Consider the following 27,583-nt stretch of genomic DNA (forward strand, 5'->3'; position numbering starts at 1 on the left):
GTTGTGGTGAAAGGATATATGACAAGTTATTGAGTTAGACGGGACAGTTCTGAATGAGTTATGACAAGTTTATAGTCCAACAATGTCATTTATAATTATTATAATAACAATAGCCTCGAAACTGGATCTGGATCCTGCAGCCTGCAAAATGAGGACGTAGACGAATATAAAGAAAACATGGACACTCACATTTTATCTGGATTAGCACGTTATCGTAATTAAACCATGGATGGACGTTTCCTTCAGGTCGTCGATGAATGTTGCGAAGTTAAATGTAAACATGAAGCGGGTTTTGCTAAATTTTCCATCAAACCCTTGTTTTAACATTTGAATTTGAAGCCCCCACCACCTCCTCCTCCTCCTCCTCCTCCTCCTCCTCCTCCTCCTCCATCTGTGGAGGCGTCGGTCAGATTCCCTTGTGGTCAACCCGTCCGCACATTCAGCATCCCCCCCCCCCCCCTCCTTATTTCCCACTCTCATTCCTGACCCCCCCCACCCCTCAACTCACTCATGACACCACTGCCTCTCTCTCTCTCTCTCTCTCTGTTTGCTGTTTTTATATCACATTTTTTATGTTTTTCCCTGTCCGTGAATCAGAAGACGGAGTAAAATTCACGTGTTTGGGTTTTTTTTTTTTTTTCTTTATTGGCGTCATACGCTCGCCGTCTTCAGCCTCCGGCTCTTCTTCTTCTTCGCTCCTCCTGGATCCAGATCCAGATCCAGGCGACTGAGGCGAGTACAGCTGTGGTTTGTTGTGATGACGACGGCGGCGGCGATTTGAAGAGGGGTCGTGTTCACGTTCGCGTGTGTGTGTGCGTGTGTGTGTGTGTGCGATGAGTCTCGGGGCCAGCGCCGCCAGACGATTGGACGACCGGTGTGTATATAGGCTAAGAGGACGGCTCAGAGGGAGGTGGGGTAGCTGAAGCCGCGGGGCTGGAGATTGGGGGTGGGGCGATGTTTGGGTGTGTGATGGTGGGGTGGGTGTGTGTGTGTGTGGGGGGGGGGGGGGGGGGTTAGAAAAGAAGGGGGGATGGGTGGTAGAGGTGGAAAAGAGAGAGAGAGAGAGAGAGAGAGGATAAAACATCAACACTGGCTGTAGCGGTAGCAGTTAGCGTCATGCTAACATAAACATGTTCACAGGTGGGTTCACACACACACTGTGGTTTAGTGTTAAAGTTCTGTTTTTCCAACATAATATAAATAAATCAAGCTGCTGATTATTATTTATTTTCTTGCCTGAAAACACACTCATATGTTTATGAGCGATAGCCGCGTCATGCTAACATAAACATGTTGACAGGTGGGTTTTTACACCGTGGTTTAGTGAAGTTATAGTGCATAAAAACAACATATTTACAATGTTTTGAAATTATCCTCATATTTATTATATTTATTAGACATACACCCCCCCCCCCCCCCCCCCCACACACACACACACACACACACACACACTGTTGGTGGTGACCAAACTGTGAGGGGAAACAATAGCAGCTGAATTGATGCTTTTTCTTTTCATGGAGCTAACGCCATTAGCCGCAGTCAAAGGAATGTTGTCAAACAGAGAATGAGTGATGGGAGAAGGGCGACGCCCACATTCATCACGCCCAACTGCCCCACCCACTCAGTCTCGTGTGTGTGTGTGTGTGTGTGTGTGTGTGTGTGTGTGTGTTGTATTCACCCATTCCATCACTGACACTGACGCTGGGCAGAGGCACAGACGCCAGTTCAAACTAATTACGCCTCTGCACCAAAATGGCGGCAGAGGGTTCGTTTGTGAAGTTGGGGATTGAGCCGCTCCAAGTTTAGCCGACGTTTTGCTAATTATCCACACGGAACTGGAATTTAGGGAATCCTGAAACACTTCAGTCAATTCCGTCTTTTGTGTTTCACATTAAATCAGTCGTACACTTGGCTCTGTTCCTTTTTCCGATGCAGGACATGTGGCTACGCTGCTTTTGTGAGCTAAATATGCTATAGAGTGGTCATGCTAACATTGGCTAACAATGGCTAGCCCAAGATATGTTTACGTTCATGTTTTATTCCAACTTCTGATGTAAATAAAATGTAGTTGTTTTTTTTTTGGGCCAACAAACGTGCTATTATACGTAAACAAAGCAGTGTTTGTTCAGTGGCGGCCATCTTGGAATCCTAACTCGGTGTACGTGAGGTTGCTCCAAATTTCCGAGTTTGTAAACTGTGTTTGTGTTTCACATTAAATCAGTCGTACACTCAGTTCTGTTCCTTTTTCCGACGCAGGACATGTTGCTACGCTGCTTTTGTGGGCTAAGTGCTGCGTAGAGTGCTATCGAGTGGTCATGCTAACATTGGCGAGGCCAAGATATGTTTACGTTCATGTTTTATTCCAACTTCTGATGTAAATAAAATGTAGTTGTTTTTTTTTTGGGCCAACAAAGATGCTATTATACGTTAACAAAGCAGCGTTTGTTCAGTGGCAGCCATCTTGGAATCCTAACTCGGTGTATGTGAGGATGCGCCGAATGTCCGAGTTGGTAAACTGATAAACTGTGTTAGTGTTTCACATTAAATCAATCGTACACTCACTTCTGTTCCTTTTTCCGATGCAGGAGATGTTGCTAAGCTGCTTTTGTAGAGCTAAATACTGCGTAGAGTGCTATCGAGTGGTCATGCTAACATTGGCTAGCCCAAGATATGTTTGCGGTCATGTTTTTGATGACTTCTGATGTAAATGAAACATAGTTGTTGTTTTTTTGGTCAACAAGTGTGCTATTATCCGTAAACAAAGCAGTGTTTGTTCAGTTGCGGCCATCTTGGAATCCGAACTCGGTCTACGTGAGGTTGCTCCAAATTTGTAAGTTGGTAAACTGATAAACTGTGTTAGTGTTTCACATTAAATCAGTCGTACACTCACTTCTGTTCCTTTTTCCAACGCGGGACATGTTGCTACGCTGCTTTTGTGAGCTAAATACTGCGTAGAGCGCTATCGAGTGGTCATGCTAACATTGGCTAACATTGGCGAGGCCAAGATATGTTTACATACATGCTTTTTTTCCGACCTCTAATGTCAATGAAATGTAGTTATTGTTGGGGGTTTTTGGCCAACAAATGTGCTATTATCCGTAAACAAAGCAGTGTTTGCGTCAGTGGCGGCCATCTTGGAATCCGAACTCGGTGTACGCAAGGTTGCTTCGAGTTTTCGAGTTGGTAAACCGAGCTAGAACTGTGAAATTGAAAAGCGCCAAATCGCGTTGTAGCTTCACCTCATCTTGGTGTATTTCCCTTGAGGCGTTACAGCGCCACATGCAGGTCTGGCATAGCTACTACAGCCTCTGGAGTCGTTTTAGCGCATTGGAAAATTCTGTTTTCGGCGTGTGAGAAACATAGGAAAGTGTTTCCTATGATATTTATCAGTCTGACAGAGGCACAATAAACTCATTTATATGGATTTTACCAACCAGAAAACACAAGTCAGCAATGGAAACGCATCAAAAACTGAAGGTTTTAACCCCAAATATCAGCAACTGAGATCAAAATACACATCTGGTATTTAGATTTAGGTCAGTATGTCTCGTCTCTAGTGTAGCGTTTGGACTGAAACTAACAAATATTTGCTTTACCAGTGAGTTTTTTTCAGTCAGAAAACGGAGAACGTCCACAGATTCTCCCACACCTCAAAATGACATTGTCTTAAAAATGTCCACAAACCAAAGATATTCGGCTTTCGGTCACGGAGCAGCAAAGAAACCCCGAAAATATTTCAAATTAAAAAGCTTTTTTTTTTCCCTCCTTCGTCTTTTCCACGACCGTCTGACATGATTGTCTTTGATGTCGCACGCAGTCGTCTCGCCGCCGTCCGTAATTACGCTTAAGTTTTTCCAGCTGCTCCTTTTGTTTCTGTCGTAAAAAAAAAAAGTGAAGACCACGTCGCTGTTTTGAAACCGGTTTTTAGAACCGAGTTTCGTCCTGCTGTGGGTTTTGGAAAACATTTACTGGTTATCTTGGGATCGAATGGCTCATCACGCGACCTTTGACATCCTCCCCTCACCCCACACCCCTCTAACATCGCCTCGCTGCTGTTCCCAACCCCCCTCTGCTGCATGGTTGACTTCTTAAACTTGTGCCTGTTGGTCAGTTTGATTGTTTCTTGATGTTGCGCCTTCCTGCCGACTCACACCTTGAGTAACATTTTGGTAATTTGACCTTAGTACCCCTTCCTTTGGGGGTTACCAGAGTCATGGTACGGTGTTTCTTGACGTCCTTGTTATGTTATGTTGTGTTGCGTTCGTTGTTGTTGTTTCGTTGGCCGTTGGGCGTAGTCTACACACCCCACCCGGTAAATAAAGGTATTGTTGTCAGTTGAAACCGTTCCAAGGAAAAAGGCCCAAACTGTACCAGGACGGAAACCCCGGGTGCAAGCTTTACACCAAATGTTTCCACTCCGTCTTCGGTGTATCTCCATGGCAGCGTTACATCGCCACATGCAGGCCCGCGCGGTATACTACAGCGTGCAGAGGTGTGGTTGTTGTGCGTATGAAGACACTTAAAAACACGTAAAAATTGTAACTTCTGCATGCAACTCTGCAGAGTGCCTGACTTGCAAAGAAAAAATGCAAAGAAAGCGGGCTGAGAGCTAAGGGAGGGAGAGTGCGGATCCTCTGTCTCTTTGTTACTACTGAATAAAATTAAAAGAAGAAGAGTTGATAATGGCCTGTGTGAGCTGCTTTAGGCTACAGTTGTTACCCATTCACATGTCTTTACTCAAGGAGCCAGGAATTGAACCCACAACCTTCCAGTTGAAAGACAACTCGTCTGACCACATTTAGCCAATTATTTTTGATACTTAAATACAGACTTTTACTTATATATATGAATTATATTATAAAACTGTGTACTTTTACTCAAGTTTCCCTTTAATAAGATACCTTATACTGCTATTATTTATACTGTAAATAATACTGTTATTTATACTATATACGTTTATACTATTATTTGAGACTGCTACAGACAGGCAGGACCTCACAGCTCCTTGAAATTCTTGAAAGTTTGTAAATTAAAAGAACTACGAGCTAAATCGGCAATTTAGTTTACTTTAGCTTACTTTACGTTTTGACCTCTTCCTAGTCCTAGTTTTCGGTCTTTCGGTCACAGAGGAAAGTTCTAATAAGGTACTTTATACGAGACTGCTACAGGCAGAACCCCAGCAAGTTTGTAAATTAAAAGAACTACGAGCTAAATCTGGGGTTTATTTACGCTTTAAGAATGAAAACAAAGAAACATATGGGGAAAGTTGTCCTTATACGCCGATGACGCCTTACTTTACGTCTAAGGTTGTCGACGTTGCCTTCAAGCTTCTTCTGCTGACGTTTGACCTCTTCGTGTTGGTCAAGGGTGACACTATTTTGGGCGGAGATTTTAACGTTTAGAACATTGGTTCTCAAAGTGCGGCCCGGGGGCCAATGGCGGCCCGCAGAAACATTTCTGGCGGCCCCGCAATGAATTACAGTAGATAGTTTTAATCCGGGAGCTACTAATAAGCTTGTTAAATGTTTATTGGACATTACTGGATACAGACAAATTAAGTGTAAACGAATATACTGGGTATTTACCTGGTTTCTATATGGTGAATTTTAGTGTATTATTGTGTTATAAGCTGGTAATAAGCAGGTAGCTACAGCCCCCAATTACTAGCTATTTACTAGTTATTTTGTTTGTATTATTGGGTTATAAATTGGTAATAAGCAGGTAGCTACAGCCCCCAATTACTAGCTATTTACTAGTTATTTTAGTGTATTATTGTGTTATAAGCTGGTAATAAGCAGGTAGCTACGGCCCCCAATTACTAGCTATTTACTAGTTATTTTAGTGTATTATTGTGTTATAAGCTGGTAATAAGCAGGTAGCTACGGCCCCCAATTACTAGCTATTTACTAGTTATGTTGTTTGTATTATTGTGTTATGAGCTGGTAATAAGCAGGTAGCTACGGCCCCTAATTACTAGCTATTTACTAGTTATGTTGTTTGTATTATTGTGTTATGAGCTGGTAATAAGCAGGTAGCTACGGCCCCCAATTACTAGCTATTTACTAGTTATTTTGTTTGTATTATTGGGTTATAAGCTGGTAATAAGCAGGTAGCTACGGCCCCCAATTACTAGCTATTTACTAGTTATTTTGTTTGTATTATTGGGTTATAAGCTGGTAATAAGCAGGTAGCTACGGCCCCCAATTACTAGCTATTTACTAGTTATTTTAGTGTATTATTGTGTTATAAGCTGGTAATAAGCAGGTAGCTACGGCCCCCAATTACTAGCTATTTACTAGTTATGTTGTTTGTATTATTGTGTTATGAGCTGGTAATAAGCAGGTAGCTACGGCCCCTAATTACTAGCTATTTACTAGTTATTTTGTTTGTATTATTGTGTTATGAGCTGGTAATAAGCAGGTAGCTACGGCCCCCAATTACTAGCTATTTACTCGTTATTTTGTTTGTATTATTGGGTTATAAGCTGGTAATAAGCAGGTAGCTACAGCCCCCAATTACTAGCTATTTACTAGTTATTTTGTTTGTATTATTGGGTTATAAGCTGGTAATAAGCAGGTAGCTACAGCCCCCAATTACTAGCTATTTACTAGTTATTTTAGTGTATTATTGTGTTATAAGCTGGTAATAAGCAGGTAGCTACGGCCCCCAATTACTAGCTATTTACTAGTTATTTTAGTGTATTATTGTGTTATAAGCTGGTAATAAGCAGGTAGCTACGGCCCCCAATTACTAGCTATTTACTAGTTATTTTGTTTGTATTATTGGGTTATAAGCTGGTAATAAGCAGGTAGCTACAGCCCCCAATTACTAGCTATTTACTAGTTGTTTTAGTGTATTATTGTGTTATAAGCTGGTAATAAGCAGGTAGCTACAGCCCCCAATTACTAGCTATTTACCCAGTAAATATATGGTCACAGAAATGTGTTACTTGGTATTAACCTGTAATTAGAAGGTAAGAACAATGGCCAAAATACTGTTTTCTTTTTTTTTCCTTTGGCGGCCCTCAGTCCAAAGTTGGGTTCCTAAATTGGCCCCTCAGGTATCACAACTTTGAGAACCCCTGGTTTAGAACATTTGTGTGTGTACGTTTGTGTCGGGATCTTAGTGTTGGGGGGGGTGAAGTTGTGGAGGGGGGAGGAAACAAAAACTAAAAAAAAAAGCTAAATGGCTCAGTGAGGAGGATGAAGGAGGAGGGGGGGGGGGGTTGAGGAGAGAGTAGAGATGGGAGGGGGTGGAGGTGGTGGTGGTGGTGTAGGCGGTTGCATGTGGAAGCCTGTGAGACCGGAGACAGCAGGGATTCAGTCAGACGCTAACTGTGTGTGTGTGAGAGAGCCAATGTGGACACTGCTGCCGCCGCTTAGCTTAGCCCCTGTTAGCTTAGCATCACAAAGCCAAAGCTGGACAGAGGACAGACGCATGGGAGGAGGAAGGGGAGGGTGGTGGTGGTGAAGAAGAAGAAGAAGAGGAAGAGGAGAAGAAGCAGGAGCTGTGACTCTGCACTGGTTTTATTTCTTCCTCTCATTCACACCTGATTTGGATTTTTTTTATTTATTTTTTTTCTCTTCTCACCTTCTCCTCCCTCTGTCTGGTGTCGACGAGGTAGAGGAGGTGTTGTTGTGTGGACTATAAGAGGAGGAGGAAGAGGAGATCTGACTCAGAGGTATTCATGTTTTTGTGTGTGTGTGTTCGTTTGATTGAATGAATGGTTGGGGGTTGGGACGGATGGACGGACGGATGGAGAAGCATCTGGAGGATGGAGTTCAGTAATGGAGGGCTGATGTGTTGTGGTCAAAAAAAAGGCAATATCTGTAGCGTGTGTGTGTGTGTGTGTGTGTGTGTGTGTGTGTGTGATGCGGCCGTGTGATGTGTTGACATGCTTGATCGTATTGGAAGCCATTACCTCCAGCTGCACACTGCGCTCTGCCGTCTGTCTGGAGCGTCCGCGATGCTAAGGTTAGCGCTATATCTCTATCTCTGCCTTTTCCCCCCCTCATCTTCGTTAATTATTAATTTATTATTTTTTTATCTCATGTCTGGTTCACCACCATCACCACCCCTCCATCCCATCTGCACCCCCCCCCCTCCACCCTTACTCCCTCTCCGCCCCTTTAAATGGATCGTTCCAAAGCTCCTTTCTTTGCCGTTTATTTATACGTAGCTGTAGGTAGAAGCTAAACGCCCGTGCTGCTGTTTTCTGGGTGGAATAATAAGACAAAGGCAGAGTGTGTGTGTGCGCGTGTGTGTGTGTGTGCGTGTGTGCGTGTGTAGCATTTTCAGGCAGATTTCTGGCTGATTTAGCTTTTACGCTGCACAACTGTCCCCTCAGGTTTTCTAATATCCCTCTGTATGTGTGTGTGTATGTGTGTGTGTGTGTGTTCTGTGTGTGTGTGTGTGTGTGTCATCACTCCTCTGTCAGTGACAGTGAAATGAAAGCATTTGTTTAGACGAGGAGGAGGGGAAAAAAAAAGGAGGTAAAAATGGATTCTGTCACTGGTCCAGAGGAGGAAAAAAGGGCCTGTTTTGATGGTTTTACGTTTCGTGGCTTTGCTGCATGTGTGTGTGTGTGTGTGTGACACTTACACACCTTAAAATCAAAAATGCTATTTTTCCCTCCTGACAGCTTTCCCGAAGCACAAATGTTGTGTTTTTGTGATCTCACGATGTCCCCGATCGTCACTGGTCACGTAACGGCGAAGACGTCGTGGTGTGTTATTTTGTTATCGTCCGACAGACGGAGCAGGAAATAACATTCATCCGTACATGTGTGTTTGTGCAGCTGTTCTTGTCGGGAACGCCGCGTTGACTCATCGCCGAACTCTAACCACAACCAGATAACTACTAATCCTAACCTTAACCTAACCTTAACCTAACCTAACTAATCAGAAGATCTTAGCCCGAAACTTAACCAGATCCTCAGAAAACGGAGGTTCTGCCTCATCATGAGGACGACTGGTCCTGGTGTTTATGACAGAAAAAGATCCTGAAAAAGTTAAAATATATAAGTATAGCCACTTTAAAATGAAAGATGCCTTAATAAGAACTTGTATAATCTTCCTCCAGTGTTTGCTAGCATAGCGGAACGTTTAAATCCAGGGTCTCTGCGGGTTTCAACAAGTCAAATTTAAGACTTTTTAAGACCATAATGAATACAATTTAAGACCCATTTCAAAACCATACTCGCAAAAAAGTACAAATACATGAAGGACTTGCAATTCGGCTTCGCTGTGGGCTTTCGTTAAGTTATCTCCGCTGCTATGCTAAGCTGTAACGCACCGCGGCGGCGCGCGCGGCACGCTAGCTAGCGGTGCTCGATGAATTCTCACCAAGTTTATGCACGTTTTTATAATAAAAGTAACGTTCTTATTTTAGGAGAATTTAAGACATTTTAAGGCCTTAAATTCAAATTTATTCAAAAGACTTTTTAAGACCACGCGGATACCCTGAAATCCCTGCTCCTGCCACAAGGGGGAGTACCCTTTCTATCCTCACTCGTAAGCCGCCTTTTTCCACCAACATACAGCAATAAGAGCTGTGGAAAAATAATTCCCGGTAATCTCTGTGTGGTTCAAAGTTCCCGGGAAAATATACGCGACACTCGCTAACGCTAATTCCGTATCGCGGACTCAAAATCTCGCCGAACGTCATCGGCGGCGGCTAGTTCGCTCGATGGACCACGTCGTCCGTCCACTTGTCGTCACGGATAAGTTTCTTCATTTAAAAAAGGTGTGGGTTCTTCCACCAATCAGGGTTCTCCAGCACACAGCCCCGCCCCCTTTAGAGTACCTGGTAATCGGGAAAAGTCGCTATAGTCGCTAGCAGGTACTTCTTTCCGTGAACGTTTGGGGTCGAGGGAAGGTTTTTCTCCGGGAAACGCGGCAAAGTCCCGGGTTAAATGTGAAAAGTTTGACGCAGTGTTTTAAACCTCGTAATCTGACCGGAATTTGTGCCACTTTTTCAATAATCTTTAATGGACGATTATCTTTAATTCATCCAGTCACAAAAAAGTGACGTGAAGCACCTGATCCAACTCTTTCTTTAAAGCCTTAAAGCCTTTATTTATTATAACCTGACACAATGAAAGAAAAGATGTTATGATTTTATGAATTTATACATATCTGCGAGTAAACACGGTTTGTCCAGATGCTTCACTTTTGACCAATACCGATTCTTAAAAGGACCGGTATTAAAGGTGCCATATGTAAGAATGTGGCCAAAAACGGTTACTACATTCAAATTCAAAAAAACTTTTAGGTTTCGCGTTTCTGACGTAGCTGGCGACCCGTGGTCGCTCGGCAGCTGAGACTCTACCGGCTGCAATGATTGGTAGACGGCGGTAGGTGGCGCCACATGACGCACAAAACATGATTTGCAGTCTGCAAAATATTTTTTTTAACGCAAATATTTTGTCTGTACTGTTGTTGTTGTTGGTGAGTTCAGTTTGTTATATGAACATTATTCCTGAGTCTCTGTGACACATTAGGAGGATTTTATGATTTATTACATAATGCACCTTTAAGATTTGTTGCTTCTGTCGTCAGGTAACGGTGAACGTAGTCTTTGTCGTTTTTTGTGTGAATCCGGTGAAAAAAAAAAAAGGGGGTTTTGAAAACCAAAAAAGCAAAACAAACAAATCAACAAATCGCAGGATTCGGAGCACGGACAGAAATGTGAAAGAGTGGGAAAAAAATGCTGGAATCTGCTGCCTGGATTAACCCTTACTGGGACAGATGGCTGCATCCTGCATCCCCCGATGACCCTGACACAACACAACACAACACAACACACACCAGTCAGCTTCTCACACCTCCTTCGTATTTGTGTGTCTGTGTGTGTGTGTGTGAGTCAGTGTGTGTGTGTCTGTGTGTTCCACTGAGGAAAAAAAAGACATTTGTAGGCCAACATTGGCCAAGATGATGGCCGGGTCTGTTTTGGTTTTGGAATATGACGCCAGTCTGCTCGCCCTCCACTGTGTGTGTGTGTGTGTGTGTGTGCACATGCTCGTGTGTGTGTTTGTGTGTGTGTGTGTGTTGATAATGATCCATGAGGACTTGAGGCCTCGGTGTCTTCTTGGAAAATGTGGACCAGCTTTGACACGAAGAGCGTGTTTGTTTGTGGACGTTTTTGGACACAAATGCTTCCGTAATAGCTTCCGCTCGGCGCTCGGCTCCGCCGTCGTCCGACCTCGCTGCTCTACGACCGTTTTTTATTTCCGATTCGCTCACAAAATGCACTATATCGCGTATAAGAATAAGCACTTTAAGTTAAGATGCCTTCAAAATTGACCCATATGTACGACATATACAGCCTTAAAACCCGTCAGACCGTCTTAAATCATCACTCTGTGATCCTGACTTTGAATTCATCAGGCAAAAATACCAGGATATTTGCAGCGTTAGCATGCTAATTTATTTTTAACATCGTGTGTGGGGCTAGCTGCTTCAGTGGTAGATCAATAATCAATGACAAAAGAAAACTTGAACCCAAGACTCACTTTGAACACGTCTACGCTAAACGTACTCGCGGCGTTAGCCCCCAGTGCGTAATACAAACTGTCTGTATTAAACTCCCCGCGTAGCGAAAACGAACGACATCAGAGCTTCTGAAAATGACGTGTAAACGAGTAAGTATGCAACAAAATCTGCCGACTCACCTGTTAGCTTGGCCTAGCTAGGCTGTTAGCGACAGAAGTGGTGCTAACAGCCTAATATCTCATTTGACCTTGATGTTTTTATTTTAAAAAAAGCGATAACCTTAGTGTAGAAGCTCACATTTATGTCATTGCTTTAACTTTATACTGAAAGGACTGGATTCTGATGGATATTCGGTACAAGATAAGATTAGCTAAACTAGCTAGCTTTTTTCAGCAGCATATCCTCAGTAATATTCCTGTATTTACTTAATCTGATTCTGTAAAATCATAGAATTGTCTGTTTGTGGGTTAACTCATATGTAGTACGCAACACAATCGGCTCACTCACCTATTAGCTTGGCCTAGCTTAGCTGTTGGCTCCAGAAGTGGTGCATAGCTTAATATCTCATTTAAACTTCATTTTTGTATTTACAAAAAGCAAAAACCTTAGTGTAGAAGCTCACATTTATGTCATTACTTTAACTTTATACAGAAATTACTGGATTCTGATGGATATTCAGTACAAGATAAGATTAGCTAAACTAGCTAGCTTTTTTCAGCAGCATATCCTCAGTAATATTCCTGTATTTACTTAATCGGATTCTGTAAAATCATAGAATTGTCTTTAGTTTGTGGGTTAACTCGTACGTAGTACGCGACACTATCCGCTCACTCACCTGTTAGCTTGGCCTAGCTTAGCCGTTAGCTCCAGCAGAGCAACGTGGCAGAAGTGGCGCCACGGTTGTTAGCAGGGTTTCACCACGTAATATTCATTCAGACTTGATTTTTTTTCTTCTGAAAAACATGTTTGGAAGAACTTCGGCGCCTTTGCCGTAAATGAGGAAGTTAGCAAAAAAAATCAGCCGACTCACCCGTTAGCTTAGATGTTAGCTCCACCCGAGTGACGTGGCGGAAGTGGCGTCACAGATTAGCATTTAAACTTGATTTTTGGATTTTAAAAAAAGCTATAACCTCACAATTGTGTCATTAGTTTAACTTTATCGTGAAATTTGTGGATTCTGATGGAAATTCGGCACAAGATAAGATTAGCTAATCCTTTATCCAGCAGCATATCCTCAGTATTTACCGATTCTTGCCATGTAAAAATCACAGCTAACAGAATTAAAATTAGTTTTTTAATATTCCGCGTATTCGATGACGTCAGGATTAAAGGAGAATGTTGTTCTTTTTATAGATTTGAAGAAGCATTTGAAGAGAACATCAGCAGAGTCTTATTTAAAGTCGTCGTCTTTAAATAACTCCACCTTCTCTCATGTTTTGTCAGTGATGATGTGGGTTTATTTATCTATTTTTAACCCTTTATTTTATATCTTATATCTCTTATATATTATATCTTTTATTTTTTTTTAACTCTTTGACGTCAGCGTCCGTCCTGAACGACCTGAACGACCCGAACGCGCCATGAATAAGAAGAGCCGAGCTCTATTTATAGAACAATTATGATAATGAATCATTGGCGAACGCACGTACGACGCCTCTCGCTTCTCAACTCAGGACCGGGTTTGTGAATAATTGTGTTGTTTTTGTGTTTGTTTGTGTGTTTTATTCTCTATTTGGACTTGGCCATGAGATGAACCCGCCGAGCTGCGACTGAATCATACGTGTTTTTGCGCCGCAGCGCGTTTGTTGTTCCTCTGAACTCGTAAACTAGGTCACACTGATGTGTATCTGTTGTTGTTATATATACATATATATGTGTGTGTATGTGTGTGTGTGTGGGTATAAATATGAAGGAAATGGATTGTGGCGGAAAACAAAACTCCAATTATTGCAATAATGTCATGAATTATAATCGTATAATAATAATATTATATATCATCCAGGGCTGAATAATCCAAAGAAAACATCTACATAATGTGATTATAATTTGATTTTTGATGGATTATCATTATTATCATTATTTACTGTATTCTAATACAAGGATGGGAAATTTTTCACCCGTTATACGATCCTGTAAATCCCGTAATTTTGACCAGAACGATGACATTTTTTAGGATAAATATAAAATCTGCGTTAAAATCGAACACAATCATGTTTTAGCTTTTCCATAATTTGGAAAATATTTCAGCATTTTTGTGATTTTAAACTTAATTTTTTTTGGTCACATTATAAAATTTAATCCAATAATTTTGACCAAAAGGGTGAATTTTTTTACGATAAATATAAAAATCTGCGTTAAAATCGAACACAATCATGTCTTAGCTTTTCCATAATTTGGTAAATATTTAAGCATTTTTGTGATTTTTAACTTAACAATTTTTTTTGATCACATTATAAAATGTAATCCCATACTTTTGACCAAAATTATTGCATTTTTTTTACAATAAATGTAAAAATAATTATTGAAACACTAGCAACTTTTTTTTTTTTTCACTATTTTGTCACATAACATTTTTTGAAATTTTAGTTTTGACTTGATACATATAATACACATAATAATCCCAATCCCATGAGATTAGAGTTGCAAAAGTTCCCATAAATTCAAAGTTTCCTAAAGTTTCCCAATCCGGTAGAAATTTACGGATAATTTTTCGTCTCTTTACAAACCTACATGTTTCATTGACGAAAAATAACCGCAATCCGTGATTATTATTATTATGACAAATGTAAACAAATACGGATAACCACAGGGCTCCCCCTTGTGGCAAAGCAGTGTCAGGTCACGTGTGTCTCTCTTCTGTAAACAGTCCTTTCAGACGCTCTGTAAACATCGCCGCGTTCACGTCGCTGTGTTTTCTTTAGAGCCGGATTGACTCGTTTGGTCGAACACCTGAAGAACATGAACATGATCTGTACACAGCACAAGTGTAAATATGACCATCGTATTATTTGTGATCATTTGTTATTCAACTACAGACGTGAAAACAGGCTTAAAGTGAAAAACGGGGGGTTAAAACGATCTAAAATTAACCAAATTAAATCCTTTTTGGACAATGAGTAGCAGAAAGTGTCAGGAAATGTTTTTTATTGTCCTGTGCTGAGTTTGAGGTCGCCTCGTTTTGATTTCCTGAATCAAATTTTAAAAAAATTTGAATTGTCGTGAACAAATTTGCGGATTCTGCCGTTGGTTTAGCTTTTTGGCTTAACTGCCGCTCACACATTTTGTGATTTTGATGGTATTTTGAGCAACGGAAACAGGAAATGGCAAATGGTCTCAACCATTAGAAGCAACATGGGGTTAAAGTCGTGTTTCGGTTCAGTTCGGGACGTATTTTTTGAATTTCCATGAGTAATATGACCAAAACAACCGACCCCAACCATTTTTATTTTCTAGTACCTTTCCCTTGAAGTATCAGAGTACTGGTACTGGTACGGTATGGGTGGAGCTAGACCCACGACAGTCAGCCAGCTGATTGGGCGACTGTAAAGCGTCTATTTTCATAAAAATTTTGACGTCTTGTTGAGTCAAAACGGCCACAAACTGAGCAGAAACGACCTGAGCTGCTGGGACGTCCTCCTTTGTAGTCTGTTGTGCCGCGTTCAACGTCATCGTTCAAGTCGAAAAAAACACAAGGACTTTATCGTAGTCTAACAAACCAGTTTGGGTATCAAACCCTCAACCTTTTCCTGTTGAAAAATGGCTCTCTACCCCCAGAAACGGCAGGTTTTAGAAGATCAACTCAAAGATTTGATGAATCTATATCTGGATCGTTCCAAATATAAATAGATATTTTTATGAAGCACAAACACACCACTTCTCTTCTAATTAGAGTTATTTTAACGCCGCGTGTCGGTTAAATTCCTGCCTCTAACCCTCAGGGCCTCAGAAACCGTCTCGCACATTAGTTTTCTTTAGATTCTGTGACCTCGGGGTCAAATAACAAGCTCCTCCTCCAAATTTGTCCAACAAACACAGTCGGAGAATATTGGTTTTTGTCTCTTTTTGTATTGTCTTTTCTTTTTTTTTACCACAAAGTTCTTCAGTGTCACGAGTGAAACAACAGAGTTTGGATGAAATCCTTAAAAACTCTTAATCCTTCGTTTCTGAGAGGGAAAGAAAATCACATGGGTCGTATTTTCTTTGATTTCCTCGGAGCCTGAACGGCGACATTTGAAGGACATTTGGACGCATTCGCTCGGGTCGAAATGTTGAGTTTCTTTTCCATGGAGCTCTGCGGCTGCTTCGGAGTTCGCAGGAGGAAAAGGAATGTGACGAAAAACTCCGGGTCGCTCGCGTCTTTGAACCAAAACGACGCCCCGACGTCCAGAAAACCCTCGCCGCGCCTTCAGAGAGGATCTGACGAAGACGTCGGCGTCGTCCTCGTGCAGGGAATTCAATGTAGGTCAGAAAACGGAGACGGCGAAGGCCGGAGACGGTTCGAGGGTTTCATCTTCGCTCCGAAATACACGGATTGTTATTTTTAGAAGCTGCGGTTGTAGCTTTTAGTGCGTTTGGTGGCATTTTTCAAGAAAAAACTACACATTTTAGTCACTATTTTGTCATTTTTTGAGTCCTCGTCAACAGTCAACAGTGGTTGTAGCTTATTAAAGCATTTACAAGCTCAGTTTTTATGGTTTTAGTGCGTTTGATGCCAATTTTCAAGAAAAAACAATACATTTTATTCGCTTTTTTAATGTTTTTGTCTATTTTCCTCTTCTATATCTTCTCTCAACGGTAGTTTTAGCTCTATCCAAGCTTTTTAACCTTAATTTTTTATGTTTTTAGTGCGTTTGATGACAGTATTCAAGAAAAGAAATTATATATATATATTATATCTTCTCTGTCCGGTTCTCGTACACGGTCGAACTTGGCTGAAGCAATTTTAAGTAAATAAATAGAGCAGAAAAACAAAATATATAATGTGTGTTATATAACATACGTTATGATGGGATTTTTAACTTTACAATTTTTATTTTTTTTTGTCACATTACAAAATAATTGTGACCAAAATTATTGCATTTTTTACGATAAATGTAAAAATAGTTTTTTAATTAGTGATTTTTTTTTTGTCACTTTTCAAAATTGTATTGGATTTTTTTTCCGCTATTTTGTCACATAACAAAATTTAACTAATTATAATATTTGAAATTGCAGTTTTGACTTGATAACCATTGATTGTTCACACCTAACATAATAATCCCAATCCCACGAGATTAGAGTTGCAAAAGTTTCCCTAAATTCAAAGTTTCCTAAAGTTCCCAATCCCGTAGAAAGTTTTTAGAAATTCAAAACACCGAGGTCTTTTAGGTTTGGTTTTCTGACGTAACTGGCAACCCGTGGTTGCTCGGCATCCGAGACTCTACTGACCGCAATGATTGGTAGACATCGGTAGGTGGCGCCACATGACGCCAAAACATGATTTCAAAACATAAACATGATTTGCAGTCTGCAAAATATTTATTTTAATGCAAATATTTTGTCTGTACTGTTGTTGTTGGTGAGTTCAGTTTGTTATATGAACATTATTCCTGAGTCTCTGAGACATATTAGGAGGATTTTATGGTCCAGTTGCTTTAGATTTATTACATAATGCACCTTTAAGTGGTTAAATGGTTATTCAGTGCTATTGTAGATAAAATACGTGTCATAATGGTTTAATTATGATGTGGTCTTAACCTCACATTTAAGGTAAATACTAGGAAAAACCCATTTTTTATAGGAAGTCTTTTCACGTCAAGGTTTCAAAAACTAGAAAAACCCATAAGAGACTTCTGAATCCATACGAGCACCGAGCTTCTATCGCTCTCTCTATTTCCGACTCTCGTCGGGTCGTATCTATAGCAACAGCTGGAACCCTGATATCGACGTGATTCGCATGAACTCGTTCCCATTTTTCATCCGAGTTTCCTTTTTTCCTCTCGCGAAGAACGTACGTCGGCGGATCGTTGTGTTATTTTACGTCGCGGCGGCTACAGTCGCTAATGTTTCCTGGACCCTGTGAGTGCGTTTGAATGCAGCAGCAGCAGCAGCAGCGTCAGCTCAGTTCGCCTGCCAATATCTCAACACTCGCTTCCTTGATCCTCTCCTTGAAATGCTAATCGCCCGCCCGTCTCAGCTGGTGAAGATGTTGTGGCGGCGGTGTTAAACCGAGAAGCTTCGCTAACCTCCAGAACAGCTATCGTCGGACTCCACGTGCAGTTTGAATTAACGAGGCCGATGGATGCGATGACGGTGTTTTTAGTCCTGGTTCATGTGCCAGACCTCTGCATTCCAAACACCTCACACGTCCACTTCCTGTTTGTTCGCTTTCTTCTTCTGAGAAGCAGCGCGGCGTCCTATCAACGGTTGCGTCTGTGTGGGCAGTGAAGTGACAGTTGGCTGAAGAGACGTTCTGTAAAAGACTCGCTTACCGGTGTAAAAAAGTCCATCGGTTACTGTATCTGTACGTCATTTATTAAAAAGGTACCAGAGCTGCGGCTAACGTTTTTTTTCGTAATCGATTAAATGTTTAAAAAAAAAAAACGTTGATCGGTGTTTGTCAAACCTGGACATGACGATGTTCTTGAATGTCTTTGTTTTTGTCCACAAACCAAAATGACTCCGTTTTGATGATTTCTTTGTTACGTGGAGCAAAGAGACAAAGAAAATATTCAAATTTAAGAAGCTAAAACGATCAGAAATCCTGTTTTAATCATGCGACAAAAAGCTTAAAATCGAGTTGTTTCAGCTCTAAAAGATGCCAAACAAATTTTTCGTACTCCAATAATGACCAAATTTGTGGTGCATCACTTATCACAACTAGGGATGGGAACTGGTCAAAATCACTGGATCGGATAGCAAAAGCATTTTAGCTGAGTCATGAGTCAAATTTTAAAAATTCATTAAAATTATTCCTTAAGAGATTTGCAAATATTTTCAACAGATCCTTGTTCAGGGCGATGCCGACTATTATGATGGTAATTTTCAAGTCATTCCGAGATACTTTTCGTTTTTGAGAAGAAAGTCAGTTCACTGTCAAAGTGCATCAGGGCAAATGGATAATTTCATGAATTTGAAAAATTCATTAAAATTATTCCTTAAGAGGTTCTCAAAGATTGTCAACGGATCATTGTTCAGGGCGATGCCGACTATTATGATGGTATATTTCAAGTCATTCCGAGATACTTTTTGTTTTTCAGACTAAACTCAGCTCACTGTCAAAGTGCATCAAGGCAAATGGATCATTTGACTCGGCACAAATGTGTTGGCGAACGGTCTCATACGTTCATAAATTGTCTAAAATGACCGTATTGGACTGGTGTCGATATCGGTAGATACTCCAGTTTGTGATATTTTTTTGGTATATGACGCCAAAAAAAAAAAAAAAAAAAAGATTGGTATCATTCCATGTCTAAACACAAGGTGGCAGCATTTAGTTAGTGGACCCACCGAAGTGTTGACATTTGCGAGATTCCTTGAATGCACCTTGAAGCTGCGCCTCCAATGTTGCCCGGACGCGGCACAAATTTCGACGTGCGGCACGTTTGCGAAACAAAGTCGATGCGCGTACGTGATTTGGGCGTCGGCTAGACCAAGCGGCGCGATGCGACGCGATGGCAAATCGGCGTCGAGATTCTCCGGACGATGATACGTGCTCGACGTAACCTTGACGGTACCCGAAGGGAAGCGTCTGGTTGTTTTGGCACTATTCCTAATGGAAATGCAAAAGTAACACGTACCGTACTCCTGTTAGCTCAACACACTGTGAACCCTGCATTATTTTCACTAGCTCTCATGCACTTGAGTTATAAATCTTCCAGTATTTGATGCATATTACCGCTCATTATTTGAAATAGTGCCCCTCCCTGCTTAGTTCCATCGACGTCGGAAAGGATTTTCGACTTTAATCCGGTTCCTCTTGACGCGAAAGTGTTTGGAAGTTTGTCGTCACTGATAAATGAATTTTTTTCTCCAGACCTTTATAAGACTTTTGTGAGACTGCGATCCCCTCTAGAGAAGCTAATAACAGTGATGGCGTAGAAGAATCGGCGGTGATTGTAATATCTTGTGTTTGTTGTGCAGGGGCGTCACTGTCAATAGACTCTGTGACTTTGTAATTTCTATGATTAAACTGAGAAGTTTTAATTCAGTGTAGCCTCTCTTCGAGTGTGTGTGTGTGTGTGAGTGTGTGAAATATACGCTGGCCTTAGTAAAGTCCTCACGTCTGTGATTTATCACCATTGTCAGTGAATGTGGCTGCAGTGGGAGCCTCTCCCCGTGTCCCCTCACATCTATTTTTACCAGCTAATTGCTTACCAACCCGCTGAAGATGAGACAGGTAGATGAAGAGAACGGGTGAAAGCCAAGAGCAAGAAATAAAGAAAGTTTCTCTGCCGTCGCCGAACAGATTCTGCACGGAAAGAACGAGCTAAAGATGAGGAAGAAGCTGCGGGGGCCTTTAAACACAGAAAGTAAAATAACTTTCCCTGGACAATATGTTTTTCTTCTTTTTTGTTCTATTATGATGGTAAATTTCAAGTCATTCCGAGATAATTTCATGAATTTCAAAAATTCATAAAAATTATTTCTTAAGAGATTTGCAAATTTTTTCAACAGATCCTTGTTCAGGGCGATGCCGACTATTATGATGCTAAATTTCAAGTCATTCCGAGATACTTTTTTTTTTTTTGAAGAAAGTCAGCTCACTGTCAAAGTGCATCAGGGCTAATGGATAATTTCCTGATTTTCAAAAATTCCTAAAAATTATTCCTTAAGAGGTTTGCAAATATTTTCAACGGATCCTTGTTCAGGGCGATGCAGACTATTATGATGGTAAATTTCAAGTTATTCCGAGAATCTTTTTTTTTTCGAGACTAAAGTCAGCTCAGTGTCAAAGTGCATCAGGGCAAATGGATCATTTCATGAATTTCAAAAAATTCATTAAAATTATTCCTTAAGAGGTTTGCAAATATTTCCAACAGATCCTTGTTCAGGGCGATGCCGACTATTATGATGCTAAATTTCAAGTCATTCCGAGATACTTTTTGTTTTTTTGAAGAAAGTCAGCTCACTGTCAAAGTGCATCAGAGCAAATGGATCATTTCAAAAATTTCAAAAATTCATTAAAATTATTCCTTAAGAGGTTTGCAAATATTTTCAACAGATCCTTGTTCAGGGCGATGCCGACTATTATGATGGTAAATTTCAAGTTATTCCGAGAATCTTTTTTTTTTCGAGACTAAAGTCAGCTCACTGTCAAAGTGCATCAGGGCAAATGGATCATTTCCTGATTTTCAAAAATTCATTAAAATTATTCCTTAAGAGGTTTGCAAATATTTTCAACAGATCCTTGTTCAGGGCGATGCCGACTATTATGATGGTAAATTTCAAGTCATTCCGAGAATCTTTTTTTTTTCGAGACTAAAGTCAGCTCACTGTCAAAGTGCATCAGGGCAAATGGATCATTTCCTGGTTTTGAAAAATTCATTTAAATTATTCCTTAAGAGATAAGCAAAAAATTTCAACTGATCCTTGTTCAGGGTGATGCCGACTATTATTAAGGTTAATTTCAAGTCATTCTGAGATACTTTTTGTTTTCGAGAAGAAACTCAGCTCACTGTCAAAGTGCATCAGGGCAAATGGATCATTTCCTGATTTTCAAAAATTCATTAAAATTATTCCTTAAGAGGTTTGCAAATATTTTCAACAGATCCTTGTTCAGGGCGATGCCGACTATTATGATGGTAAATTTCAAGTCATTCCGAGATACTTTTCTTTTTTTTGAAGAAAGTCAGCTCACTGTCAAAGTGCATCAGAGCAAATGGATAATTTCAAAAATTTCAAAAATTCATTAAAATTATTCCTTAAGAGGTTTGCAAATATTTTCAACAGATCCTTGTTCAGGGCGATGCAGACTATTATGATGGTAAATTTCAAGTCATTCCGAGATACTTTTTTTTTTTTGAAGAAAGTCAGCTCACTGTCAAAGTGCATCAGGGCAAATGGATAATTTCCTGATTTTCAAAAATTCATAAAAATTATTCCTTAAGAGGTTTGCAAATATTTTCAACAGATCCTTGTTCAGGGCGATGCAGACTATTATGATGGTAAATTTCAAGTCATTCCGAGATACTTTTTGTTTTGAGACAAGAGAACGTTGGCCAACTGTCAACAACCATTTAAGACAAATGGTAGAATCTCACCGTCGTGCTGCCAGACGACACACAAACACCCGCCTGCAAGCATATGTTAGAATCCCACTGAGGTGCTACGACCACACTTCACACTTTACCCCCCCGTGTGAGCGGAGAGGAGGAGGAAGCACAAACAAACAAACAAACAAACAAACCCTCATCATCATCATCATCATCGTCGTCTTCTCTGTTAGAGTCTGAGACGCTCTTACCGTCATGGATTTTTTGATCGATCAATATTAAATGGTCTTCAGTTGTGTGAATACTCTCTCTCCACTACAGCTCTCCATGGAGAATGAATGAATCGATGAATGAATGAAATGCTAACCCTAACCCCCCCCCCCGTCTTATTTACCTTTACGTTTTCAAAGTATCAGCGAAATACAGTAAATTATGTGAGAAATCATCTCATTTCGTGTCAGAGTATTGATTTTTATTCATGCCGCTCGTTGAGAGTATGCGGTTGCAGTGCTGGTGTTTGGCCACCGGGTGGCAGTAGAACGGTAGCAACGTCTACTAGACGTGATTGTTTTTCAGATTTAGAGGAAACGAAGACCTCGTAGACATGAGAATGAGTTTATTGGCTTTTTTCCTGCATGGAAGTGGTAGTGTTTTTTGTTTTTTTTAAACGCAATTTCCGGAAAGGGAGTGAAAAGATCATAAAACGCCAAATGCTATCCCTTGTGCGCTCATGTAAACTACTAGTTAGCAACTTTTGGAAATCCACACTTACACCTCACTAGCTTTGTACTCATAATCTACGTTGTTTTCTGCAATTTTGGTGTATTTATACGGCAGCGTTACAGCGCCACCTACAGAAAGAATGAACAATATTGGTTTCTGTTTTGGATTAAGGCCTTAGAGATGCAGGTGGACCTAAAACGAAGTGGCGAGGCAACAAAAGATGAACCTTTAACTCAGATTTAGTGCGAGAATATGACGTTTTGTTTTGTAACATTTGTTACGGTGATGCACCATGGGATTTTTGTCATTTTTGTAATATTCCTTGGCAAAAAACACGGCAAAAATATATATTCGGAATAGGAATTTGACTCAAGAATGTTGTACTTTATTGGTATTGGAGTTCCTAGTGTTGCAAAAACTCCTGTTAATTCCCTTAAAAGCAAGGGAAGAGCTTCCAATTTGCCCAAATCTCTTAAATTCCCAATATCATGGAAAGTTTCTGGGAAATTTGCAGTATCAATCAAGGATGTGGAAAAAACATTGATGTTTATCCTTCAACATTTGATGCAACGTTGCATTGTTTACTGTCCCGTCGTCATCGTATTGTTCAATTTCGAGAACATGACCGTTAGAAGACGCCGGTCGGACGTCTGCGTCCTCAGAATGTCGATAGATTATCACCAAACAGTCCTAACGAGACAATAAAAAGAAAGAAAACCTTCATCTGTGATGTATTTAAACTGATCCTCGTCTGTTCCGACGTGTTTCAGGTACAACCCGAGCTCCACGTGAAGGAGAAGTCAGCGGCGTGGACTACAACTTCCTGTCTGAGGCGGCGTTCCAGGAGTTGAAGGACAGCGGGAACTTGTTGGAGGTCGGAACATATGAAGGTACGTACGCGTTTAAAGTATTTGTTGGCACCGGTTCTATAGGCCGTCTTATTTTGCCCTTTTTTACGCAGGATAATGAGCTACTTTAAAGATATTTTAGAGCAAAGTTCACATTATCCTTGATCCGTGGAACATTCTCGTCGACTTTTCTCTTCGCTCGCTTCCTCTTTCCGCTAGTTTTACGATGTGCAGCTGTCGCATTGCGCACATTTTTTTTTACTCAACTTTGCATCTTTCTACTCCGACAACTTAAATGAGCTTCAGTTAGCTTAACGTTTTACATCAAGACGTTTCCTGTAAAATTGCGACTACGCTGCGTTTTGTAGCATTTCGTGCTACAATTTCTTTGATTCAACTCGTCCAAATCTGTTCTTTCTGTTTCTGTAATTGTCTCTGGTGTCGATACACAGACAATACTTTTGTAGTAGTTTTGGTGGTAGTTTGGAAGTAGTTTAGTAAGAGTTTTGATAGTAGTTTTAGATAAAAGTTTGGAAGTAGTTTTGATAGTAGTTTAGTAAAAGTGTTGATGGTATTTTTGATAGTAGTTTTGATAATAGTTTAGTTAACGTTTTGATAGTAGTTTAGTAGTATTTTTGATAGTAGTTTTGGTAGTAGTTTAGTAAAAGTTTTGATGGTAGTTTTGATAGTAGTTCAGTAAATGTTTTAATAGTAGTTTAGTAGTAGTTTTGATTGTAGTTTAGTAGTAGTTTTGGTAGTAGTTTAGTAAAAGTTTTGATGGTAGTTTTGATAGTAGTTCAGTAAATGTTTTAATAGTAGTTTAGTAGTAGTTTTGATTGTATTTTAGTAGTAGTTTTGGTAGTAGTTTAGTAAAAGTTTTGATAGTAGTTTAGTAAAAGTTTTAGAAGTAGTTTTGATAGTAGTTTAGTAATAGTTTTAGAAGTAGTTTTGGTAATGTAATATATATATATATATATATATGTATATACATATATGCATGTATGTATATATGTGTATATGTATATACATACATATATGCATGTATGTATATATGTGTATATGTATATACATACATATATGCATGTATGTATGTGTATATATGTGTATATGTATGTATGTATATATATATATACATATATGCATGTATGCATGTATGTAGGTGTATGTGTATCCATATATATATGCATATATGCATGTATGTATGTATGTATAAATATACACATGCATACATGCATATATGTATGTATATACATATACACATATATATGTATGTAAATGTACATTGTTTTGACCAAAGAGAAATAGCTTCACAGTCTATCAGATAAATCCAGCTCAGCTATTTGCATACAAAGGCTGTGACCAAACCCCCTCACACACACACACACACACACACACACACACACACACACCCACACACACACACACACACACACACACACACACACACACACACACACACACACACACACACACACACACACTGACCCCTCCCCACTTGTCGTCCTCCTCCTCTAAAATGCCCTTCCTTTATCTTCCTTAATTTATTTTATTTGTTTTCTTAATCCCTCTCCTCTTTGTGCCTTCCTCCTCCTCCTCCTCCTCCTCCTCCTTCGTTGCCTAGGTAACTATTATGGGACGCCCAAGCCGCCGGTGCAGCCCCCCGGTGGGAAAGTGATTAGCAGGAGCGGTAGCGGCGGTGATGCCCCACTGTCAGACGGGCTCAGTGGAAGCCTGCCGGGCTCGCAGCACTCCACCCCCCGACGACGCTCCAAGTCCTACAATGACATGCACAATGCTGGGATAGGACCTGGCAACCACCACCAGGAGGACGACGAGGACCTCCCTGACATGAACAGCAGCTTTACAGGTGAGGACGGAGGGGACGGAGGGGACGGGGAGGACCGGGAGTGTCCAACACTGGAGCATGGAGACACTTTAAAGCTGCAGTACGCAACGTTTGGCTGTGTTCATGTTGTTATTATTCTGCCTCTGTTTGGTCTTCAGCAACAGAATTGTGTAGCGTTATTTGTTTGCTGCGTCTCCGTCACGTCATGCAAAACTATCAGCACTGACTGAGGGAGCGTTTGTGTGTATACAGCAGTAGAGCAAGGGTGGATGGGCGGAGACAGGAAGTGTTTTTCAAGTGTTTCTGCGCCGTAGAATTCACTGTTTTAAACTCTTCGTGGACGCTTCTTTGTGTTTTCAGTCGTCTCACTTTAAAGCTGCAGTACGCAACGTTTGGCTGGGTTCGTCGAGCAAAACTATCAGACCTGACTGAGGGAGCGTTTGTGTGTATACAGCAGTAGAGCAAGGGTGGAGGGGCGGAGACAGGAAGTGTTTTTCTGCGCAGTAGAATTCACTGTTTTAAACTTTTCGACGACGCTTCTTTGTGTTTTCAGTCGTCTCACTTTAAAGCTGCAGTACGCAACGTTTGGCTGTGTTCGTCGAGCAAAACTATCAGGCCTGACTGAGGGAGCGTTTGTGTGTATACAGCAGTAGAGCAAGGGTGGTTGGAGATGGTGTATTTCTGTGCAGTAGAATTAACTTTTTAAAACTTTTTGTGGACTCTTCTTTGTGTTGATAGTAGTTTAGTAATAGTTTTGATAATAGTTTAGTAGTAGTTTTGGTAAAAGTTTAATAGTAGTTTATTTGTAGTTTTGACAGTAATTTAGTAGTAGTTTTGGTCATAGGTTTAGTAGTAGTTTTGGTAGAAGTTTGGTAGTAGTTTTGATTGTAGTTTAGGTAGTAGTTTGGTAATAGTTTAGTGGTTTAGTAGTAGTTTTGGTAGTAGTTTGGTAATAGTTTAGTAGTTTAGTAGTAGTTTTGGTAGTAGTTTGGTAATAGTTTAGTGGTTTAGTAGTAGTTTTGGTAGTAGGTTTAGTAGTTTAGTAGTAGTTTTGGTAATAGTTTAGTAAACGTTTTGATAGTAGTTTAGTAGTAGTTATGGTAGTAGGTTTAGTAGTTTTGTTAATTGTTTAGTAAAAGTTTTGGTTGTAGTTTAGTAAAAGTTTTGATAGTAGTTTTGGTCATAGTTTAGTAGTAGTTAGTAGATTTGATAGTAGTTTAGTAGTAGTTTTGATAGTAGGTTTTGTAGTAGTTTAGTAATAGTTTAAGAAGTAGTTTTGGTAGTATGTTTTTAGTAGTTGTTACTCGTAGTTTTGTTTAGTAGCTGTTTTGTAGTAGTTTTTGTAGAATTTTAGTAGTCGTAGTTTGTTAGTAGTAGTTTGTTAGTAGTTTTGTTTTTTAGTAGCTGTTTTGCAGTAGTTTGGGTGATAGTTTTCTTGGTTTGTCTTAGTGGTAGTTTGTCGAGGTCAGTGGAGCAGTGGGCGGGCACTGGGCTCCTGCGTGATGATTGGAGGAACTGTCTGAAAGGCGGGGCCAGTTTTTGATTGACAGCTTTGCAGAAACACACGTGAGAGTGGAGTCTTTTCTGCCTCAGTGATAAAGTCTGTCCACAAACAGCTGCTCGTCGTGACTTATTAACTTATTAACTCGGCTCATTTATACAGAAAAACACAGTAAATACAATATTAAATATTATAGCATTTCAGTTTAAAATAATTATCACATCACTTTCCTTGTTCTCGTTGTTGTTTTGTGTAAGAATTTATGTAAGAATTCACTGGTGGGTAAGTGAGGGACAGCCGTCATGTGACCTTTTCTGCAGACTCACGTGATTCCTAAGCTGCTGTGGACACACACACACACACACACACACACACACACACATTCTTGTACTTGCTGCATACTGAGGACTGGGTTGCTGACAAAGTGAGGACCAGCATTTTCCACTTTATAAATCAACACAATTACAAATATCTACTTCATGAATGACATCTACAAAGAACTACTGGTTGCAGTACCATAAAATATATAAAATAAAAATTGACCAAAAATTTTTGGTCCAAAATTTGACAAAAAAGTCATACTATTCTGTCGTCTAAAAGTCGAAAACATTTTTGACCGAAAATTTTTGGTCCAAAATTTGACCGAAAAGTTTTGGTCCAAAATTTGACCGAAAATGTTTGGTCCAAAATTTGACCAAAACAATTTTGTCCAAAATTTGACCAAAAAATTTTGGTCCAAAATTTGACAAAAACGTCATACTATACTATGTCGTCCACATTTTTTTTTTTTTTTTTTTTTTGACAAATTGAGTATAGCATGTTATAGCAACCTAAGGAAGTTATTTCAATGAAAACAAAGTGAGGACCGGCCAAAATGTCCTCACTCTGTAAAAATGACCTCACATTGTTGGTTAAAAACCCTCACTGGTCCTCAGTATGCCGCAAGTAAAAGAACACACACACACACACACACACACACA

The 27,583-nt window shown here is 40.2% G+C and overlaps 1 protein-coding gene across 1 annotated transcript in view; it reads left to right on the plus strand.

The window, feature by feature from the left end:
* Positions 1-27,583, plus strand: part of magi1b (membrane associated guanylate kinase, WW and PDZ domain containing 1b) — a gene marked incomplete at both ends in the record, with an annotated part of 165,268 nt that overhangs the window by 64,978 nt on the left and 72,707 nt on the right. The window contains 2 exons of the mRNA XM_083908072.1: positions 23,179-23,298; positions 24,878-25,123. Coding sequence (XP_083764198.1) covers positions 23,179-23,298; positions 24,878-25,123 — 366 coding nt within the window. The remainder of the gene's footprint in view (positions 1-23,178; positions 23,299-24,877; positions 25,124-27,583) is intronic.

The sequence above is a fragment of the Microchirus variegatus genome (genome assembly GCF_963457635.1).
Source record: "Microchirus variegatus genome assembly, chromosome: 21".
NCBI lineage: Eukaryota > Metazoa > Chordata > Actinopteri > Pleuronectiformes > Soleidae > Microchirus > Microchirus variegatus.